Raw genomic sequence first — 24,650 nt, 5'->3', positions numbered from 1 at the left:
CACCAGTGGCACGACCAGTGTTCTCGATTGACCATCGCAGTGAAGTGATATCTCTCCTCAATAACAGTAACCCATATCCCTGACTGCCCTGTGCCCTGTGCAAATTGTTGTATCTCTGTGTAATTGTGTACCAAATGTTGTGTATGTAGCGCTGTAAGGGATAGAATTTAAGCAATAGATGTGATTCGGTGTACTGTCTCTTTTTATGCCCTGTTCCTTTGTTAGTGCATTACATCCGGTCTAGCCAAAGGACCCCGTCCAGTGCTCGTGTTTTTACGACGAGAAGTCGCCTTAAAAACACAGCATTACAATCACCATCACCATTATCAACATCACCATCATCATCACCATCACCATTATCAACATCACCATCATCACCATCACCATTATCATCACAAAGACCATATGAACCTATGTAATCATCAATCACCATCATCACCATTATCACCACCGTCATCATCACCATCATAACCAATATCATCATCATCATCATCACAAGCTCCACGAACCTCAGTATCATCAATAATAAAATCCGCTGAATGTAATAGTGAATACATGATAATCGTTTGAATGTATTAAAGAAAAAAAATACGCTATACAACTGAACAAAACCGTCTGAACGTCGTGGAAAATACATTACAAAGCTGAATAAAATCGCCTGAATGTATTAATAAGGTGACAAATACATTATACAACTGAATAAACTCGCCGGAATGTATTAATAGTGACAATTACGATATACAGCCGAATGAAACCGTCTGAATGTAGTGGAAAATACGTTATATAGCAGAATAAACCGTTTCAGTACATTAATAAAGAAAATAATACGCAATACAACTGAATAAAATCGCCCGAATGCATTAATAACATGCCAAATACATTATATAGCTGAATAAAACCGTCAGTATTAAAAGAAAAATACATTATAAAGCAGAATAAACCGTTTCAATATATTAATAAAGAAAATAATACGTAATACAACTGAATAAAATCGTCTGAAGGTATGGATAGTGGAATGTCATAAAGTTTCATAGTCGTTTGAATTTAAAATACGTTATAAATTTGAATACAACCGTCTGAATGTAGCAATACAATGGAAGGGTTTGATATAGCCTTAATTTTGTCCATTTATTTAGCGTCAGAGAGAGAGAGAGAGAGAGAGAGAGAGAGACGCCTTCACGTGATGGCACTGATATAAGCAAGTCGCGTAATCTCGTTCGGCAAGGAAGATCCCTAATATCTCATCCTTAGTGGTTTATTTTTGGATACGGCTGTTTAATATCCCTTTGTACGTTACTTATGCAGAGTGTGGTGATACTAGGATTTATGTAACACGGAGACGCAAAAAAAATCGCTCAGGAAAAGGTGCGAGGTCGCTCAAATGCCCGGTTATTCAAACGTCCCAGTTACTTCCCTATCCCACAAAAGGCGGATGGTGTGTGTGTGTGTGTGTGTGCGCGCTCGCCAGACCACCGGGTTCACGTTTTAGATATACATTGGGCTGCTACTACTACAGTAATAATCATCATCATCATCATCATCATCATCATCATCATTATCTCCATAATCATAACAGTACAGTAGTACTAGCAGTAATAGTAATGAAAGTAGTCGCAGTAGCAGCAATAGTAGCCTAGTAGTAATAGTAGTACCAGTGGTAGTAGTAGCAATAGTAGTAGTAGTAATAGTAGCAGTAGTAGTAGTAGTAGCAGTAGTAACAGTAATAATAATAATAATAGTAGCAGTAGTAATAGTGCCAGTAGTAGTAATAGTAGTAGTAGTAATAGTATAGTAAGAGTAATAATAGTAGCAGTAGTAGTAGTAATAGTAGTAGCAGTAGTGGTAATAGTAGTAGCATTAATAAAATTAACATTAGCAGTAGTAGTAGTAGTAGTAGTAGTACTAGAAGTAACGTTTTTCCCAGGCTTAATAAAATCGCCTGGAGGTAGACTCTAATGTAGCCTACTAATGGGATTGAATATACGGCTGTGAAAGAAAAAAGTCGTTTGGTTATAAAAAAGCCGGATGGATACGACAGACGGCTGAACAAGGAAGTAGGCTGTATTCAGTAAAAAGCCGGCAGAATACTTGAAGGGACCCGGCTGAATACTGAAGGAAGCCGACTGAATACGAAAAGAACCCGGCTGAATACGGAAAGCCGGTTGAACACTGAAGCCGGCTGAGTACGGAAGGAAGCCGGTTGAATACGATAGCTAGCTGAATACAGAAAGCCGGCTGTAAACGAGAAAAAGCCGGTTTAATACGAAAAGAACGGAAAGAAACCGACTGAATGAGGAGAGAAGCCGGCTGAATACGGAAATAAGCCAGCTGAACACGGAAAGAAGCCAGCTGAACACGGAAAGAAGCCAGCTGAACACGGAAAGAAGCCAGCTGAACACGGAAAGAAGCCGGCTGAACACGGAAAGCCGGCTGAATACGGAAAGAAGCCAGCTGAATACGGAAAGAAGCCAGCTGAATACGGAAAGAAGCCAGCTGAACACGGGAAGAAGCCGGCTGAACACGGGAAGAAGCCGGTTGAATATGGAATGAAACCTGCTGAATACGGAAATAAGCCAGCTGAACACGGGAAGAAGCCAGCTGAACACGGGAAGAAGCCAGCTGAACACGGGAAGAAGCCAGCTGAATACGGGAAGAAGCCAGCTGAACACGGGAAGAAACCGGCTGAACACGGGAAGAAGCCGGTAAGGGAGCAGATAGAATAAGGAATTCGGTCAAATATGAAAAAAACGGATGAAAAAGTTTAACCGACAAATAAACGAAATACTAAGAACGAAAAACATAAGGAATTATTCTCCATATTAACCCAAAAGGCCTCCAGTCACCTCTTAGGGATGCAACCCAGGCGAGGCGTCACTCAGACCGGGGCCATCTTGAGACGACTTTCCAAGACGAAGGCGGTTCATTTAAATCCCCCCAAATCTCTCAAAATACTTATCTTACAACATGCAAATCTTCAGCAAATATCAAGTACAATATATCCAACAATAATATAACAATGATATATTCAAAAAGTACATAATAAGGGAGATCTAACCTTGTAAGCCGAATAGCACCTCGACAACGCCCTCCCCCGCCGACTTTTGGAGGGTGACTGCGCGCCCAAGTTCGCGGGCACGCGGAGGAGGAAAATGTCTGGAAGGCGGAGCGAGGCTAGCTTGTACGAAACCTCCGTGTCTTCTTAAACGCAAATAATATTGCAATTTACCAGACAATTTTATATCTTTACCCACACCTAATTTTCTTGCGATGATATTCTGATTTTTAATTATTTATTCCAACCGCCATTTTCCTCCCTTAGCTGGAAATTCATGCTTCAATTCTCATTTTAAAAATTCGTACACAGACCAGAGACTTCAAGGAGGAATGGAGGGGCGGGGAGGAGGGGAGACGAAGACGAGGTTTTTCAAGGAACTAGTTTTTGTCTTTTCACGGACCCCTGGGGTGAAATTGCCTCAGTAACCCTACAGAAACGTCCTTGGACTAACTTTACACTATAAATATTGAGTTAGGGATTAATTCACATTAAAAAAATAAAATAAAAAAGGAGGGGAGGGGGAGGCGAGAGAGGTTGCAAGGCCAAAAGAAGTTTTTTTCTTTATTTTTGCTGGCTCCCAGATCGAAAATTGCCTTAGCAACTTTACAGAAACACACTGTAGCTAATTTAAAACCTATCTGGCCATTATTACTCACAGTTAGGGGTTAATTACCATGAAAAAGCAACATTTTAGGACTCGTGCATGGAGGAAAGTTGGACGAGCGGTGCAGGGGTATGGGAAGTTGGGACAAAGACGCAAGGGAATAAAATTCATTGTTTTTTGCGGATCCCCAAGGAAATACACTGCAACTAATTTTACACTGAGCTGACTGTTATTATTCAGAGCTGGGTATTGACTACCACGAAGAAGCAGCCTATTAATACTCGTAGGTGGAGAAGAGAAGTGAGTTGGAGGGTACGGCAGGTTCACAAAGACGCAAGGGAACTAGTTTTTTTAGTTTTATTGGATCCCAGGTCAAAAATTGTCCCAGTAGCTCCAAGGAAATATACTACAACTAATTCCATCCTGAGTTGGCTATTATTCAGAGCTGGGGATTAATTACGTTGAAAAAGCCGCATATTAGGCTGTCTCGTAGGTGGAAGAGGGAGAAAGAGAGGTGAAAGTATGAAAGGTTGCAGGACATAGAAGTAAACGGAATTAGTTTAATAATTTCCGTGGATCCCAGGTCGCAAACTGCCATAGCATCTCCACGGAAATATGATAGAAGTAATTAGGAACAGAACTTAGCTTTAATCAATAGCTTTAGAGATTAATTGATGCGAAAAGGCCGTATATTTAGAACTATGCTAGAGGAAGGCAAGGGAATAGGACGATGGGATGCAGGTTAGAAGACTAGGGGGCGGAAGGTTACAAGGTTAACAAATTTCCTTCATTATGAAAATTCCAGGCTGGTTAGCCAAATTTATCCAGAAACATGACAGAACTCACATTTTAAAAGGAACATGTCGTTACCTAAAGTTAGGGATTAATTAACATAAAAAGGCTGAATGATTAGACCGCTGGTTGGAGGAGACAGGTAGAAGGCTTAGGCAGAAGGTTACAAAGTATCTTAAGAAATTCCTTCTTCGTGGATTTTTTTTTTTTTTAAATAATTACCCTATAAGAGTCGATAAGGTGCTGGAGAGGGACGCCTTCGTGTGGCGGCTTCATTGCCTGGGCGTCCCTTTACCCCCTCCCTGGGCCATACCCCATAAGTGGATGGTGGGCAGCAGGAGGGCAACTTAAGTCTATGGGCCGCTGGGTTCACGTTTCAGTTGAACCTGGACCACCACCACCACCACCACTACTACTACTACTACTACCTAAATGCTGTTGCTATACTGCTGCTGCTGCTACTATAACTACTACTGCTGTTGCTGCTGCTGTAGTTACTACTACTTTTCTGGTACCGCTGCAGCTACTACTACTACCATACTACTGCTGCCGCAGCTACTACTACTACCATACTACTGCTGCCGCAGCTTTTACAACACTGCTGCTGCAGCAACTACGACGATTACACTATTATTGTTGCTGCTGCTGCAGCAACTACTACGATTATATTACTGCTGCTGCTACTACTATTACCACTACTATTACTATACTACTGCTGCTGCAGCTACTACTACTGCTCGTAGTGGTAGTAGTAGTAGTAGCACCGTACTACTAATGGAAGTAGTAGTATACTTCTGCGTTAAGGCACCCCAACCGGATGTGGCCAAGAGCTTGTCACTCTCACCTTATTAATGTCCGGACTCAGTAACCTAGCCCAGGACCCCTACACTCCTGACGAGGCAACAGTTGATGCATGGATGAAAGGATGGTTAGATGGATAGACTGATGGATGGTGGATAGCTGGATGACTGGTGGATGGACTGATGGAAGGATGGATGGATGGAAAGATAAAAGATCGACAGACAGACAGACAGACAGACGGATGAACCTGGGGCTACAACACAACATGACTACAAAACAAGACATTCAAATCTTCAACATTTATTACTACATTTTTACATACTGAGCTAAAAAATTATATATATACTCTTGATGTCATTATATACAATAAACACCGAACAGTAAACAATATAAAATCGTGATATTTAACTGATATTCAAACTGTCTTGACCTCAGCATCTTTCTTCAGGCACCTTAGTCGTAGCTTTCACTCAGGATCAATATACTTCAAGTACATGCCAGGGACTCCTGATGTTCGTCATTACAATCATCATTATTACTATATCATCACCATTCCCACACCACCACCATTATCATTACCATCACTGTCATCATCATCATCGCTGTTCCGCCTCCTTGTCCCATCTATATATATGTGTGGTGATGTACAGGGTTATAACAGTATTTCTACACCACCCTGGCACCATAAAAGACTTATCAATGTTATAATCTTATATTTATTACACAACCATTGTGGTTCTAGCCCAGTCTGTCTTCCTGGGCAGACCCATCAATCACAAACAAGCAGCTACTTTCCTGTGACAGTGTCTTGCCAGTCAGAACGTGGTCCTTCCACACGGCAAATGTCGGGAATGTGGAGGTGGCATACCCCTAAGAGGCTGAACTGTGTATGGGAGATTAGTATGAGTAGTTGTGTTAGCCCAGACTTTGACTACTTGGTAAATGTGGCTGAGTTCCCCGCCTGGGTGTGTTGTCCAAGGCAGCTACTGGACCTTGACCCCATTTCAGTGCCGTGGTAGTACCGTACCTCCTGGTATGCTGGTAACCGTACATGTACTGCCTTACTGGTGGACTAACGGGTGCTACACCTTGCCAAAGGGTGACCCGGGACTATGCAAGGCAGGGTCGTCCATCTTCCCTGAGCCAGGCACGTGACCCAGCCACACACCCTGCCACACAACCATAAAATGAACCAACCATCTGTCCTGAACACAACAATGAACCCTAACCTGTTCAGTCCAATAACCTAATTCATATTTCATTCCCGTTACATTAGATGCTTTTACTCAGCTAAGGGTGTGAGTTGTGAGCAGGGCAGTGAAATGGCGGGGGACAGGGCGACTTGGAGGCGTTTTGTTTGTGGCCACCCCAAACGGGATTGAGGCGTCTGGCAATAGATAGATAGATAGGACACACCTCTGCTAATGAAGGGGTTGATGAAGGCAATATTGACTCATCCAGGTAAAAAAAAAAAAAAATAATAATAATAATAATAATAATAATAATAATAAAGTTGTCCAAAAGCAACAAAAATTAAACTGAAAAACCTGATGATGTATTTTATAACTTATTCTTGCTCGCTGCATCCTGAGTCACCTTGAGAAAACCCTGTCATACTGAACGGGTTAAAGGATGCTTCTGACCCCCTTCACTACAACGCGTCTTTCCAAAGGTGAAGAGAATCATCGGACGGCAGCAAGAATTAAAACAAATATATATAAGGGTGGGTGCCGTTATACGAGCATTCGCTACTGTATATGAGAAACCGACGATACAAGAATGAGGAATTTACATCCAAATTCATTGATGCCAGCAGGGTCAGTCAACCAAACTCTATTTTCACCACATGTTATGTACTCTGTTATACCAGCCTCGTATTCCTCCTCCCTCCCCAGTCCATTATTTGAGTTTTTGCGTTTTTTTTTTCCTTTAAATCCATTATACGAGTTTCCACTATCAAAGCAGGCCTCCATTAACATATCCCACGCGTTTAATGGACCTGCATGTACTGAACTTCACACACACACACATACACACACACACACACACCTGACCTAAACACTACTTTGTGACGACTCACGCTTAACTGCGTAGCCCCATGCAGTAACTCCAAAAACACTGAAATCAAAATTGAGACAACAGAGGAGGGAATGTGGAATTTTGCATGCACAGCGGCTTCCAGTCCCTCCACAAAGCACCTCGTATTTTTGTGACACAGTTAGGTGGAGGAACTCTGAAGGTGTCATTAAAAAAAGAGAACGAGTGTGTGTGACCTCAGGGATTAGGGGCTGAATAAGGAGGCTAGAGACGGGGCAGTGTGGAGAGCTGCTGTTCACCCTTCCCACACTGCAGACTCCATATGACACAATGAAGGTCTGAATGGTCCACACTGCAAGTCTCACAAGAGGTACAAAGTTAAATCTTTTTATTTATCTATAGCCAAACGACACAATCCCTTCAGGGGCGGCTGCTTGTCTTTGAGTTAATTGTTTTACAGGGAGGGGCATGAACCCTCTGCCAAACCTCTTGTTGACACGAAGGGACTGTACAAAGCTCCACTGGTTATAACACAGTGACCAAGAGGGAAGGTACACTACTTCACAAAGAACCAGTACACCAGGGGCTGACACACGTAGGCAAGATGGAACCTTTATAAACCAATAAAACAAACCAACACCTCCAATTTCTCTGTGTTCTGAGTCTGGCACATTTGCAGCACCTTAACTGAACTAAAACAAACGTATTCCTTCACGGCCAACTCCAGAATCAAACACCTTTACAGGAGAACGATGTGCACTGCTACCAACTAAAGACTAGCAATTATGAACACCAACTAAATATATAGGGAAGGTTTAATATACAGCAGACCCAGGCTATAATGAACTAATTGGGAGGAAAGCCTGATCTGATAAAAGCCGATGGTTCAATATATCAGATGGTTCCCCTGAGGTGGGATTTCAAGCACATGTTTGAAAATAAAATGGAGCACAGTAAACAGTAACACATTCTAGTACTTGAAATGTAAACTATACCATTTTATACTATCCTGGCTTGTAATTTTACCCCCCCGGTGCTTATTTCACATCCTTGTCACAGCACTTCTTCATGACTAGTACAGTATTAGTATAGTGTGTCATTACAACTCAGTGATCATGACGGGGAGAGGGCAATGTCAGGCCAGGTTGGAGTACAAAGGGTAGGAAACACATGGACTGCCACCCACTGCACCCCATTTAAAGGATGTGGTTTGTTTTGGCCGATGGAAGTCCAGTGGCGTTCGTAGTGTCCGTTAAGTCCAACATCTGGTCTACCGAGGTCTTCGTGGTGTCAGTTAAATCCGACACCTGGTCTATTGAGGTTTAGCGTCTGTTAAATCTACCAAGGTCCATTAAAGCAAGGGTCTACTGTATACCTCAATTCTAAATGCCCTGCTTCTTGCTAAAGCTATATACAGTATATGAAAAATAATGCCGAGTTCCTTGCTAGAGAGAGAGAGAGAGAGAGAGAGAAAATTGCAATGTCGTGGGTAACAATGCACCTGTAATGTCCGTCTAAATGCCTGTGTTGCTAAGAGAATGTATAGAAGCAATGTTATGTTCCCTGATTTATAACAACCTTACTGGAATATGCCAGGTATGTTACTAAAATAATAATAATAATAATAATAATAATAATAATAATAACTCTGATACCAATACTGTACTACTACTACTATTACTACTACTACTACTATTACTACTACTACTACTACTGCTACTACTACTACTAATAATAATAATGATAATAATAATAAAAATAATAACAATAATCATCATCATCATAACTAGCTAAACTGAACACCAAGTATGAAATTTATAACGAATCTTTAACTGCCTCGTTGGTTGATATGACGATACAATATACAAAAATAATGCCACAGCCTCTGCTTAAAACAGAGAGAGAAATTTATGTACATTATCATCATCACTAACATCATCATCATTATTAACATTACCATCATCATTATCAGTATTAACATCATCATTATTATTAACATTATTATTATTATCATCATTATTAACATCATCATCATTATTAACATCATCATCATTATTACTATCATCATTAACATCATCACCATCATCATCTTAACACTATGTAAACAGGAACCACTAATACTGTTTATGTTTAAATGCCATGTTCCCTGCGCAAACAATCATCATCATCACCACCATCATCATCATCATTACCATCATCACCAAAATAACCATCATTAACATCAACACCACCATCATCACCACCATCAACATCGCATCACATCATTACTATTAACATCATCATTAACATCAACACCATCGTCTTCCCCACTTACACAAGAGGTATCCAGAAAGGGGACGGAGAAAGTTTGAAAGAATGACCACAGCAAAGCGCCATCGTCCCATCCCCTCCTCATGCATGGCCACGTTCATTGTATATAATAATGTTTTTGTAAATGGAAAAAAAAAAAACAAAGAGAGAGAAAATGAACAAGAAGTATACCAAGACTTTTGGGTCCAGGGTGAGTTTTTTGAGGATGCCAGTGAGCCGAAGTGACACACAGGAAGGCGAAGTTTGACTGAATATTCCCCTCTACCCTCCCCCCCAAAAAAAATCATACGCTAAAATAAGCCAAAACCAGAAAATTAAATATAGTAGAGCAAATACTAAATCTTCGGGTCCTCAGACAGATTTTCGAGGATGCCAGTGGGCTGATGGACGCAGGGGAGGGTGAAGTTTGATTGTATACCCCCCCTTCCCCCTCCCAAAAAATTATTAATGAGCCGGAATGGACAAAACAGCTATGAAATATAAGACTGTTAAATCTTGGGGTCGTCCACCAGTTTTTCGAGGACGTGGGTGAGGTTAGTAACGCAGGGGATGGTGAAGTCCGGCCGCACTTCACCGGTGACGGTCTTCTTCTTCCCGTTGATCCACACCGTCGCCCCCACGCCGGCATTCACCCCACCCTTGATGTCCGTCTCCAGCTTGTCCCCCACCATCACACACTCTGCTGCTGCCACCTGCCGAATCAACCTCTCAATCAGTAAGTCAATCAAGCATTTAATCAATCAACTGCCCAAACAATCAGTCAATCAACCAATGTCAATCAATCAAACTATATCCATCTCAAGTTTGTCTCTCACCATCACACACTCAGCTGCTGCTACCTGAGGATATATGGCTATTATTATTATTATTATTATTATTATTATTATTACTACTACTACTACTACTACTATTATTATTATTATTTTCATTATCATTACTCATTATTATTATTACTGTTTATTTTCTGTTATTATTAATGTCCTATTTCATCCCCACCAAAATAATCATCTTCAAAATCATCATCATCATCATCATCATCATCATGTCCAATTCTCTATTACTAAATAAAAGGAAAAAGTGAAAGAGATCCCCCCAAAAAAATCACCCCCACCCACCCACACCCACACCCACACCCACCCACCTGCAGCTCATCACATGCCACATCATATATATCTTTGCTGGGTTTCTCCACACCGGTGTCGCCGCTCACTACGATGGCGTCAAAATACTTCTCACAGCCGCTCTCCGTGATCTTCTCCCACTGGGCCACTGACGGACCTGCACCAGTTACAAAAATAAAATCAGTAAAGGGAAATCATCATTGTCCTTACTAGCATCATCATCATCATCAAAATCATCACCACTGGTATCATTATCATCACAAATATAAATATCATAATCGCCATTAATATGAAAATCATCGCCATCAATATCATCATCATCATCATCATCAAAATCATCACCATAAACATCATAAGCATCATCACCAGCAATACCATCATTACAAATAAAATAATCATTACCTTCATCATTATCAACATCATTACAAATATAATACCAATCATCACCATAAATATCATCATCACAACCATCATCATCATAATCACAACCACCACCATCATCATTATCATCATCATCAACCTACAAATCACCTTCAGCATGATCATGGCCCTAACCCTCCTTCCCCACACAGTTCATCCATTTTAGCTCATCACTAGGGTGCTGGAGAGGGGTGCCTGCATGGGGTGGCACATACTACTGTACAGGACTGGTCGGATCCACTGCCTGGTTATACTAATGCCCCTTTACTCCTTCACTATTCACTGAAAGGAGGATGGTGAACTGAAGGAAGAAGGTAACATAAGCCTGCAGTCCACTGGGGGAACAGGAACTACTACTAATACCTATACTGTTACTTCTTTTTATTTATTTATTTATTTATTTTAGGGAACAATTATGCAGGCCTTTGGTTCCTTCTTCCTTGAAACAAAATATAATAATAATAATACTGTATATTTGAAGTCTAGATTATTATTTTCTATGCATTAGGAAGGTATTTAATGCCACGGATAATTAATTACATCACTAGGAGAGGTCTTTCTGGGCTGAGTAAGGTCATCCGGCATGAAGAACCAAAACACCACCATATAAAAACACCATCATTATCATTCCGACCTCTTTCCCCACTGAAAGATGGGATGAGACAGGGCATGAGTAAGATAAGACCTGACAGAAGGAGGATTTAAAAAAAAAAAAAAAAAAAAAAAAAAAACGTATTTACTACTACTACTACTGCTAATAATAATAACAATAACAATAGTAATAATAATAATAATAATAGTAATAATAACACTTTACCATTAGTGATCAGGCCAAGGTTGAAGTTACTGGCTAATTCATCCAGCATATCAGTCACTGGTGGATCCAACGACAGTTTCGACAACCGCTCACGTTTCCACACGGAGAAAACATCATCTGAAAAGACACGCGATCTTTGTTATACCTCAGTGATCTATCTGTCTACTTATAGCCAGATGCCTTCATCCCATAAGGGGTGGCCACAAACAAGTCACCTCCATGTCATCCTGTCCTGCCATATCGCTGCCCTCCCCCAAACTTACACCCCTTTCTGATATACCTCTCTACTTCATCCCTCCATGTCGCCCTGTTCCCTGCCATTTCACTGTCCTGGATGGATGGGTGGATGGATAGACAGATATGGACAGCTACAGACATATAGATACTGACTGACTGACTGACTGGCTGATTCACTGTTAGACAGATAGATGGATGGATGGAAAGACAGATAGATAAACAGATAGATTTACGGATAGATAGAAAGATGGATGGTACTACCCCCACCCAACCACTCACCTAACAGATGCAGGTATTCTGAAGGCAGCACGGCAGCCCAGATATTCCTCCTCCACAAATCCAAACCCACTTGGTCTGTGTTGTGTGGAGGGGCCGGCGCTTCTCGGTATTTGCGCAGAAAGTCCTGAGTGATCTGCTGACTCTGCTCTCTGCTCACGCCCTGCTCGGCCAGCCATTGCGACACCTGGGACAATACGAGATGAAAAACCAATATATTTCCATCTATCTATCTATCTACAGCCAGATGACTTAATCTCGTATGGGGCGGCAACAAACAAATTGCCTCCATGTCACCCTGTCCCCTGCCATTTCACTGCCCTCCCCCTCAAGTCACAGCCCAGTCCTTCATGTCACCCTGTCCCCTGCCATTTCACAGCCCAATCCTTCATGTCACCCTGTCCTCTGCCATTTCACTGCCCTCCCCCTCAAGTCACACCCCAGTCCTTCATGTCATCCTGTCCCCTGCCATTTCACACCCCAGTCCTTCATGTCACCCTGTCCCCTGCCATTTCACTGCCCTTCCCCTCAAGTCACACCCCAGTCCTCCATGTCACCCTGTCCCCTGCCATTTCACTGCCCTCCCCTCCAACTCACAGCCCAATCCTTCATGTCACCCTGTACCCTACCATTTTGCTGCCCTTCCCCCATCTTTAACCTCAAGTTAACCTCTTCAGTCTCATGATATATATTTCTTTAGGTCTCCACACTATGATGAAGACCTACCATAATTAGTTTTTCTCTCTCTCTACATATATGTTTTCTGGTCTCCACACTATGCTGCAGACCAACAACATTTGCTTTCTTTCTCTCCATTCTCTTAATCTAAACACTGTGATGGACACCTGCTATATTTGTTGCGCTGTTTTTTTCCTCTCCATACATTGATGCAGACCTACCATACTAGATTAGCTGTTTCTTTCATTCTTTTCCTTCCTTTTTTCCAGACACTTTCCAGTCTGGTGTCATTCTTTCATGTCCTCACCAACTCACTTCATCTTCATACAACTGTTTCCTAGACAAACAGCCCCAAACTCCTCCTTTCATGGACTTTTATCAAGTTATTTTTTTTAAGGGCCAGCACCCATCTAGCAACAAACTCTCATCCCTTTTCTGTCCGACTCTCCAATGCAAGAGTTAGTCTTTCCTTCCAATCCTTCATGTATGCAACAGGTCAACTCTGGAAATGTCTCCCTCTGTCTGTATTTCCTACTGCCTATAACCTCCAGTCTTTTGAACACTGTGTGCAGGCAACTCAAACTGAACAGATCTTGAATTTTGCTCTCTGTTGTATTGTTTTTCTTTTTTCTTGGGGGGAACAATCTTGAAGGCTTCTAGGCTTTGGTTCCTTCTTCCTTGCATTAAAAAAAAACTCAGCTTAATACAGTACTCTATTCCAGCAACAAACACCAGATGATTTATTCAGCAGAGAATGAGTCACACACACACACACCCACACCCACACACACAGGAGTTCCATACACAAGTACAAATGCACCTTTATTTACAACACTGTATACAAAATAAACAATAGCGATGCAGGATTCCAAACACACGGCGCTGTAAATTCAAAAATAAAATCCCACACAAAGAAAATGGGAAACTACTCATCACCACAAAAACTTTTTCATTAACCTTGATCCCCTCCCCCCTCCAAAAAATCAATGTGTATAACTTGAGAGAGAGAGAGAGAGAGAGAGAGAGAGAATATCCCCCTGTTAATGTGTAGGGGTATGAGGCTAGGCTGTAAAATAAAAAAAAGTCCATATATATAGAGCAACACTGATGCCTCCTATACCTTCATTACTCTAACTTGGCCTATAATTGCCGTGTCTCCACCTTGCATGCCAAGCTGTAGCAACAGATTAACACTAAATATGGTGCTATTACTACAACTCTGTATTCAATATGGAGATGGCAATTTTTGGGCCAAGTTAAGGTGAAAACAGTAGAGCAGAGTAGTTACAGAGACTTTTATGAGCTTGTTTGAATAGAAAATAAAATAAAAATAAATATAGTCACAGTGAATCCATAATCATCCCCCACGAGGCGTATGGGGGTCTGAAAATAATATTCGCGTGCTTCAACCTAAATTGGAAAGTGGAGAGCAAACCCTAGAATTTATGAGTCATTTGAATTTATGGTGGTCATTTAGGGAGAGTCTGTGGTCAATATGTATGGTTAGCCTGCATCCCATATTGGTAAATGCAGTCAGCAACCATACAGGAAGGCCAAATACATTCCATCATCGGCAAATACAGTAAAACCTCGATTTAACATACCTCAACAGACTGGGTGCTGGGTTTTATGGATACTACAAGGGTCACTAAACTTCCATCGGCCATAACAAGCAATGTCTGATAAATGGGGTGCAGTGGGTGACAGTCCATGTGTTTCCTACCCTTTGTACTCCAACCTGGCCTGACATTGCCCTCTCCCCATCATGATCACTTGAGTTGTAATGACACACTATACTAATACTGTACTAGTCATGAAGAAGTGCTGTGACAGGGATGTGAAATAAGCAGCAAGAGGGTGACATTCTGGGCCAGGTTAGTGTAAAATGAGTATAGATTACACTCTGAGTACAAGAATATGTTGCTGTACTCATTTACTTCTACACATGTGCCTGAAATCCAACCTGGGGGGGTGAACATCGGATATAATAGGCTATTGGTTTTATCAGAATTGGCTTCTCCCCAATTAGCCCATTAGAGGGTCGAGTGTACTCCAAAAATCGTCAATAATTAAGGGTCTCCGCTCCACTTTGCAGTTTAAGGAGCAAGTGTACAACCGGAAGCTACAAAAGTACTGTACTGTACATTCTGCCCCCACGGTGATGTACATGCATAATGGTGTTTGTACATAGGTGAATATTAACCCCTTGGTAGTCCTTTAGTGTGTGTGTGTGTGTGTGTGTGTGTGTGTGTGTGTGTGTGTGTGTGTGTGTGCTGAGTCTGCATACATGAGGCAACTTTCTTCTCAATGTTAACAAAATATTATGAATCACGGCCTTGTTCTCACTGTTGATGTTAAGCTATGTACGCAACACTACTGGCACACACACACACACACACACACACACACACACACACACACACAGCCAGCCAGCACACCCTTCAGCATAACAGTCATCACCACCACCACCATCATCATCATCATCATCATCATCATCATCCCAACCCAATGATGGAGAGAGAGACAACTTTCAATTTTGGATAGCTTTTCATTTTTGCAAATTCAAGTTCAAATGTATTTTAAACTTACAGGAAACGTAATGATGAATTTTGAATCTATAACTATAAATTTTTAAACATTCTATTATCTTTTAAATAAACTGATACCTTTTTCAATTTGTTTAAGCTATGAACCAGATGATTTCATTCAGATCTGATGATGATGATAATAATAATAATAATAATAATAATAATAAAATAATAATAATAATCATCATCATCATCATCATCATCATCCAGACCTCCTCTACCACCCTATCCAATGGGCCACGCTTCCATTCACTCATCATTCAAGTCCCCGGAATCCTGGCTCGATCTGATATGCCAAAAATATTCACCAAGTTCTGTAGCTTCACATAAACATATCCGAGTCAATAATACTGTAATAATAATAATAATAATAATAATAATACTCCAATCTTTTTTTCTGTTCCTTTACTACACTCATTACACTACACATCTCACACGATATGCGTTAATAGCATTTAAATCAACCTCTTCAGTACGACAACCCCTTTCCCACTCTCTCTTTCTCATCACCACCACACCACCTCACTCATCTCACTGGAAAAGGCTTACTGACAATCCCCAATAGTCATTTCACTCATATCCAGAATCTTTAGCTTCTTCATTTCATATCTACCATTCTACCTGCCTACTTTCATCTACCATTCTACCACTGCTACCATTAATACCATGTACCATTCCACAAGATTATTATACCACTGCCATTTCCAAGATTCTCCTTACTTCTTACCTACCATTCTACCATTGCCACCATCCCTTACTAGGTACCATTCCTCATTCTACTTTACCGCAACCATTTCCATGTTTCTCCCAACTTCTATCTACCATTCTACCACTACCACTTTCACCATCTCCTCATGATACTTACCACACCCATTTCCCATGCTCTTACTCTCTACCTACCATTCTACCTTTCTTATCACCTACCATTCCTTATCATACCTACTGTACCACAACCATTTCCTCCCCTCCAACCTTTTAGCAATTTTCCTCATCCACTTCTCCTCTACTGATGCGCCACGTTGTCAATTTTATGCATACTAACTCCAGACAAATTAATTCTCCTCATGACAGATTTGAAGAACTCTCGGACAACATTCGCAGAGGTTACGGGAGTCTATGGCTGCTCTCTCTCCCCCTCCCTCCCTTTCTCTCTCTCTCCCTCTCTCTCAAAATGAAAGTTGCTTTGAAAGTGTACCATGTGTGGGCAAAAGAACTCCACTATCTCCATTACAGTCCAGGATCCCATTTCATAGCCCAATTTCTGGTCGGGTAAGGAAGCTCCCTAGCATCTCTTCCTTAACGATTTATTTTTCAAACTATCCCAAGCACCTCTTCCTCAATGATTTATTTTCCAAGTTACTCAAGAATATCCTCAGATTTGCTTCCGGTATCTTTGTAATATCACCATAGATTGCATGAATAACACAGAGGAATACAGTAATGGAGTAAAATCAGATGTAAACCAGTAAGGAAGAGGTGAAAAGAATCTGAAATAAACCAGTAAGGAAGAGGTGTTAGTGAGCTTCCTAACCACACTCCAATACTGCCCTGTGTCTCCCTCTTGGACCATTAACAGAGGCAATGAGAGTCACCAGCCACTCACACTCCACTACAAAATCACTAAGTCAGGCATTGTGGGTGAAAGGAGTCTCCACCTATGCACTGCCAGGGGTTCAGTGCTACCACAGCTTCACATTAAATACCGTTGACAGGTCCTGCAGTTTGTGGTTCCTACACACTTGCTCCACTCCCTTCTCTTGTAGGGTGTTGTACGCTGGTTTGGAGGAGCGGGCTAGGAGGCAGAGGAAGTCCTCCATGGCACTCTTAAGCCCGGGATCCATGCCTCCCTCCCGAACCATCAGAAGTGTGGCCACGATCGTCTGTGGCCACTCGCTCTCCAACAGAAAGTCGCTGAGCCAGGGGATGGTCGGCAAAAGGAGACTCAGCGTGTGCATTCCCAGGAACCACAGGTCCATCAGGTTGCCCCAGTGATGCTCGTACTTTGAAGACACCACCAGCGTGGAGTAGTCCTGGCTTTCCTCCACGTTGTGCGCGTCCCACAGAAAACGCACCGTCGACTGCACGAACCTGAAAATCGTGAAGTCCGTGCTCTTGACGTTTGGGTGCTGGTGGCGGAGGATCATCAGGCCGAGGATACACAGGTTCCCGCTGAGCTTGAGATGGCATACCTCAGGTGGAATATCCGGCACTTTGTTGAAGATGAATTTCAGGAGGGAGTAGTAGAACACGTTTGCCTTGACTCGGTCCGGCTCCTGCACCACTATGTTCATGAAGATGTTGCTGATGGTGCCCATGGCCTCACTGGCAGAGTATACCTTGTCCATAGAGATCTGGCAGTCCTCCTCCTTAGCCTGAGGGCCAAACACCTCCTTGATGTTGTTCCAGTGGTGGGTGAAGTAGTCGTAGAGGAGGGTCTCAAGCTGGAGTTCGAGGAGGATGGTACGTGGGGTGTCCTCGGCCGTCAGATGGCAAAGACCCGGAAGAAGGAAGCGCAGGATGTCCGGCAGACGATCCTTACTCTCGTCTCTGGACCACGACTTGGACTGACATTTTTTCTTTGGCTTCAGGAATTTTTTATTGTGGTCAAAGTTGTGTTTACAGATCTTAATTATGAAGGGGATGGTCTGGTACACGCCCTCCCTGTTGGCCTCCGTCTCCTCCGCCAGCCAGGCACCCAAAACACGAATAGTTGCACAGACAAACATGAGATTCTTTGGGTTTTCTAAGAAGGCATCATCTACTGAAGCATCCTGTAAGAAGGCAAGGACAGCATTGAAGGCACCTTTGAGAGCAGCGTATAACTGCTGCTTCTGCTTCTGCTCAAAATCAACAGCACCATTGACTAGAAATATTATGGCAATCTCCAATATAGTGTAACATGCTGTGGTTGGCGAGGCGAGGGCCACGGCCTCCTCGAACGTCCGATCTTCCAGGCTCATGCGCACCTCGATGCATGACAGGTGTACCATCATGAGCAATAGTTGTCTGCCTTTGGTCTTCCTGGACGAGACTGCTTCGGACTCTATCTGCAGGACCCAAGGCACTCCCAGACTCTCCATGGCAGCACCTGCAAGCCTCAGTCCCTGGATCCTCTGTTCCTGTCCCAGTTTGCTCAATATTACATCTGATAACCCAATATGCAAGTTTTCCTTCCACTCCGGCTGTCCCACTTCCCCAGGGGGCCAAGGGAGGCTCTGCAGCATGTACGTGAGGTGGTTGCACAGGACAAACTTACGCTCATCGTGGTTCCCGGCAAACTCCTTGCCCATGTGGTTCATCAGTTTGGTAAAGGCTTCCGGTTCGTCCTCCCAAGTACGTGACCCCTCCTCCGAAACCACCGCCATGATCACCTCTATGGCATCGTCACAATACATACTCTCCGTAGTGTACGCATCCACCAGGGACCCTATTGCTTCAAAGTCTATAACGGCCTTCCTCCCACTCTTCTCGGACACCACAGTTTTGAGGCAGTGGAAGGCGTCTTTGATCAGCGTCAAATCTGTTTCGTGCAGCTCTGGGTTGGCTATGATCTCGGTCAGCGTGGGGATCAGCTCGTGCAAGGCCGGGCTGCCTTGACACGAGGATATGAAGCAGGTGAGGACAGTGAGGGCGATGGATTTGAACATAGACGGGGGACAACCCTCAGGCACATCACGCGTCATTAACATACGGGCCAGGAAGGGCAAACCCACGGCATCTAGCAGCGCCTTCTTCCCTCCCTCGTCCAACTCCTCGGCCTTAATCAACTTGGTCACCATCAGGAGTGCCGCAAACTTCTCCGTGTCGCTCTTGGCCCGCCTCAGCATGACCACGGCCCTATCGAAGGGTCCGGCGAGAGTCAGCGGGGCGATGGGTCCGGTATCGGCGCGACTCTCGCTGGCCTCAGAGTCCATGTGGTCTGAGGTGCTGTCAGCCGGGGGCCCCTCAGGACTTGACGACCCATCATCGCCACAGCTGGCCATTGCGCCCAAATCTACCAAACTTCTTCTACCAACAACTGAAAACAAATGAACATCAACTGTAGGTTTACAGGCCTGGGCAGGAGCAGTGCTTCTAGCTTAGGGTACTTATCTCAACATGCAACACTGCCACACAGCCACCATCAATACTGTTTTCTTCTGTAAACTATGAGATTTACAGTTCTTTATACAGTAGTTCACAGTACTTATAATGTACATGGATCTTTATTGCTATCATCATCATTGTCTCCGAAGTCTTGCTCTTTCCTGAGAAGCAAGGACAGGGGATAATGTTTTACAAGATCGCCTCAAGGCTATTCTGTCCCTCCACGTTCCTCCAACTGCCTCAGTCCCTCCCCTCCACCTGCATGACTAAGAAGGCAAACATCAGTAGTGCTGCACAGAAGGAAGGAGACGGAAGATGATTTTGGTGATGTTAAGGTTTCTTGAGAAAGCGTGGCTAGTATTTTAGCAGGGAAGTGGTCATCACAAATGCATAAAGGCAAGAAAGAGAAGGAAAGCACCCTTCCTCTGCACTCCCAGTGTACTGCTCTCCTCGTTTATCATATCCTTTATTGTCTTCTTCATCCGAATCAGCCTTAAGCTTGTATATATGACATCTGATGGCTTGCTATCCATGTACAATGTACATATACAACCACATCCATCTGACATTTTTCCATTTCTCCATTCTACATCATATAACACATTTTCAGTTCTTTTGTCCACACAGTAATTATACATAATTCATGTCAATTTTTAGCTTAGGCTCATTAGGGTTTTTACGAATAGCCTGTCTATTTTCACCCACAGGAACGTTGCCACTCACAAAACATGAATGCCAGTCATGACTCCATGAAATTCGGTAAGGGAAAGCAATGACTGTCTCTGATTACTAGTGCAATCAACTCTCTAATCTGACTACATCAGCCAAGTTTGTGCAAATGCACTAGTTTTACTAAGTACAACCACACTGACAATTCTTTATCACTCATTGTTCACATTTTACTCACAACTGAGATTATTTGCATCCGAGTGAAGTTAGTTACTGATTTAACAAATATGATTACATATGTGTGTGTTGTCCCAGATGACTGGCTGAAGAGTGTAATTGTAAATGTGTACAAGAGGAAGGGTGATGCCCTGGAAAGAGGAAATTATAGAGGTATAAAGCTTTCAGATCAGATAATGAAGGTAATGCAGAGAGTTCTAGAAGGTATGATTAGAGAAAGAGTGAATATTGATGAGATGCAGTTTGGGTTTATGCCAGGTAGGGGGACCACTGATGCCATATTCATTGTTCAACGGCTTCAGGAAAAATATACAGGAAAGAAAAGGGATCTGTACTTTGTTTTTGTTGATTTGGAGACGGCCTTTGACAGAGTCCCTAGAGAGGTGGTGAAGTGGGCAATGAGAAGGCTTGGCTTGGAGGAGTGGCTGGGTAGGGTGGTTATGGCAGAGAGAGCATGTAAACACTGTCAAACATGAAGGGATTGATCTTGCTGAGTCTTTTGATTGTGTGGAAGTTTTGTTATTTGGGATGAGATGGAGGGATGGGGTGGAGAGGTATATGAGAGAGGGGGTGTGTGAGTTGGGAGCAGGGCAGTGAAATGGCAGGGGACAGGGCGACTTGGAGGTGATTTGTTTGTGGCCACCCCAAAACGGGATTGAGGCGCCTGGCAATAGATAGATAGATAGATAGTTATGTGCTGGAGGTGGAGATGAAGCCAGCTCTGTGGCAAGAGTGAGGAGAGGTTGGAAGAAGTTCAGGGAGCTGCTGCCTCTACTGACAGATGGCTTTCTCTCTCTCTCTGCTAAGGGACCACTGTCCATGGCATGTTAGGAGTGTAAAGCTGTATGGAAGTGAGACCTAGGTAGTAAAGGAAGAGGATATTCATTGGCTCATATAGAAATGACAATGATTAGATGGATGTGTAGTGCATCCTTGAATGCAAGGCCTGAGGGGATTCGGATTGCGACTGAAGAGATGAGAGGAAGGATGGGACTGCAGTGTATTGGTGTTGTGATGAAGAGGGGTTAATTGAGACGGTTTGGGAATGTTGAGAGGACGGAAGATGACAACTGGGAGTGGAAAGTGAGAAGTGTCAACGTCAGAGGTAGAGTTGTAAGAGGCAGACCAAAAAAAAACCTGGAACAAGGTCATACAGTGTGACCTCTGGAATACAAGACTGAATAGGGAGGCTGCCAGGAAATGAGCGAAAGTAGAGAACTGCAGTAAGGTGGCCAAGGCCGATGCACGCAAGCAGGTTGGAGCGTTTATAAACGATACGATATAATACCTGTACAAATGAACGATACAATATGATTATCATTAATACCTGTACAGTATTAGTTATTTTTATTATTACAGGTATATTATTTTAACTATTATTATTATTATTATTGTTCCATCCATCACCTAACCCAGTGCTGCCCCATGAGGAGCATAGAAGCCCGGGGCTAGGCAAGTTGGTCCTGACATTTAAGATAAGAGTGACCAGCCTCACTCGTCCCTGAGTGGCATTACATGAACAATAAACCCCAACCACCCCTTGGATTTTTATTATTATTATTATTATTATTATTATTCCTACTGCTACTACTACTACTACTTTTACTACTACACCCCCACAACTACTACTACTATTATCACTACTACTACTACTACTACTAGGTGTCCTGGGGCTGGCAGTGTAGTAAGGTGCTGAGTCAGACCACAAGGGCAGATGGAGTGTTGCGTTTACCTCATCCAATCAGGGATCAAGGGCGTGTGATAAGAGATTGCGGGACTTAACGATAACAACCACAGCCACGCAGTAACGAGGGGGGGGGGGTTATATCAGTTCTTGCTATCCTATACCAGTCCTCAGTCTCTTTTTCCTTTTTTCATGTATCACCAGGCAGTGGATCGGCTCTGTTATATCAGTGCCACCACATGAAGGCACCCATCTCCAGCACACACAAATAGTTCTACTCAGGGAATGGATTATCTAGTCTATTACCATCCATGTGGAAAGACATTCAATCCTTCTCAAAAAATAAAAACTCAAAGAAAATATTAATATTCATTCATTCATCATCCAATCCTACACTACCCCATGAGGAGAGTAGGAGCCCGGGGCTAGGCAAGCTGGTCCTGACATTTAAGATGAGAGTGACCAGCCTCACGCATCCCTGAGTGGCGGTACGTGAGCAATAAACCCCAACCACCCCTTGGATATAAACCTAATAATAATAATACAATTAATAAATGTCTTCCTTAATAAAGTTTTTCATCAGTTTCCTAAAAAATGCATAAAATTACCAAGCACTATACACACCCACCCACACACACACACACACACACACCCACAAAACCACCCACCCATAGACACATACACACCCATACACCCACCCGCACCTACACACACACACACACACCCATACACCCACCCGCACCCTCACACACACACACACACACCCATACACCCACCCGCACCCACACACACACTCAACCCTGTAGTGTTTACGATCCCTCTATACATTTAACCGTCAAATGTCTTGATGTTTACCTCACACAACCTTGTAATATTTATGGTATATCTTTTTCTGTTTGACATTTTATTGGTTGGAGAGAGAGAGAGAGAGACAGAGACAGAGAGAGAGAGAGAGAGAGAGAGAGAGAGAGAGAGACAGAGAGAGAGAGAGAGACAGACAGACAGAGAGAGAGAGCATGAATGAATCCAGTATAAAAAAATGGGTCGAAAGCAGTGAACATTTTAGTCAACAGTTTAGAGAGAGACAGACAGACAGAACAAAATCCAGGTGTCTGTTTACCTGAGTACAAGCGGCCTGGTCGAGCTCGGTGGTGTGTAGCAGCGTGTTGTCGAGGTCGAAGATGATTGTGTTGATGCCGCCACCACCACCCAGACCATCCAGCGCACTAGACATTCCCCAACAACAGCAGCAACAACGCCCTCTCAGTGCACTCAATAAACGGAGAGGGTACTACACAATGACCTCAAACGACACCAAACTACCTCTGATTTAACACGCTAACGACCACACCAAATTACTCCCTAACAAATTAACGACCTCAAATTACCTCTCTAACACACTACCACAACAAACCACCACTCACTGCACTCAATTAAAGCACATGTAACTACTGAATGACCTCAAATGACACCCAACCACTCACTTACAGGCTAACTACCACAATAAACTACCACTCAAGACAAGAAGGAACTGCCGTGTAACTTAAAACCTCAATGCTCTCAATAATGGCAGACAAAACTACCGAATGACCTCAAACCACAACAAACCACCTCTGACTTACCACACTCTCTACCACAACACTCTACCACTCAGTACCTACCTGTCACGTAAAGAAACAGCCGTAAAATATTGAACCTGGTCACAATATGGATGAAAAAGACTGATAACAAAATATTGTGCTTTTTTTAATAATATAAAATCCCACTGTAACCTAGAAGGGATATAAACTGCCAAAGAGATTCGTTAATTGGACAAACTACCTTCAAACACTAACGACCTGGACGAAAAAACGACAGAAATTTAAATGCCAGGACGAGCTATCACTAAACCGGAAAGAAAGTTATAATTCTCGCAACTGTAACTTTCAAACAACTCTACTCAAGCAACTCAATCCCCAAACAACTCTACTAAGGCAACTCAATCCCCAAACAACTCTACACAATCAAATCAATCCCCAAACAACTCTACTCAAGCAACTCAATCCCCAAACAACTCTACTCAAGCAACTCAATCCCCAAACAACTCTACTCAAGCAACTCAATCCCCAAACAACTCTACTCAAGCAACTCAATCAACAGACCATAAAAGGGGAATCAAACTCACAAAATGGTCCCAAGAATACGAAAAATTGAGCTCGGCTAATTCCGTAACTCGGAAAAAATACTAAAAAAAAATAA

At 42.8% G+C, this 24,650-nt stretch overlaps 1 protein-coding gene across 1 annotated transcript; it reads right to left on the bottom strand.

Moving 5' to 3' along the window:
- Positions 1-9,947: 9,947 nt before the first annotated feature.
- Positions 9,948-24,115, bottom strand: Neurochondrin (neurochondrin). The gene is made up of 8 exons (XM_080268889.1): positions 23,533-24,115; positions 21,902-22,016; positions 17,417-19,754; positions 13,928-14,030; positions 12,474-12,657; positions 11,958-12,074; positions 10,741-10,877; positions 9,948-10,291 (listed from the first exon to the last, which is right to left on the bottom strand). Exons 1-8 carry the CDS (start codon positions 23,644-23,646, stop codon positions 10,088-10,090), a joined length of 3,312 nt encoding a protein of 1,103 aa, XP_080125015.1. The 5' UTR covers positions 23,647-24,115; the 3' UTR covers positions 9,948-10,087.
- Between the last annotated feature and the right edge of the window lie 535 nt (positions 24,116-24,650).

Source organism: Coenobita brevimanus, chromosome 30, assembly GCF_032717465.1.
Source record: "Coenobita brevimanus isolate Jiangsu-jjx chromosome 30, ASM3271746v2, whole genome shotgun sequence".
Classification (NCBI taxonomy): domain Eukaryota; kingdom Metazoa; phylum Arthropoda; class Malacostraca; order Decapoda; family Coenobitidae; genus Coenobita; species Coenobita brevimanus.
This window is presented reverse-complemented; position numbering and strand designations above follow the sequence as displayed.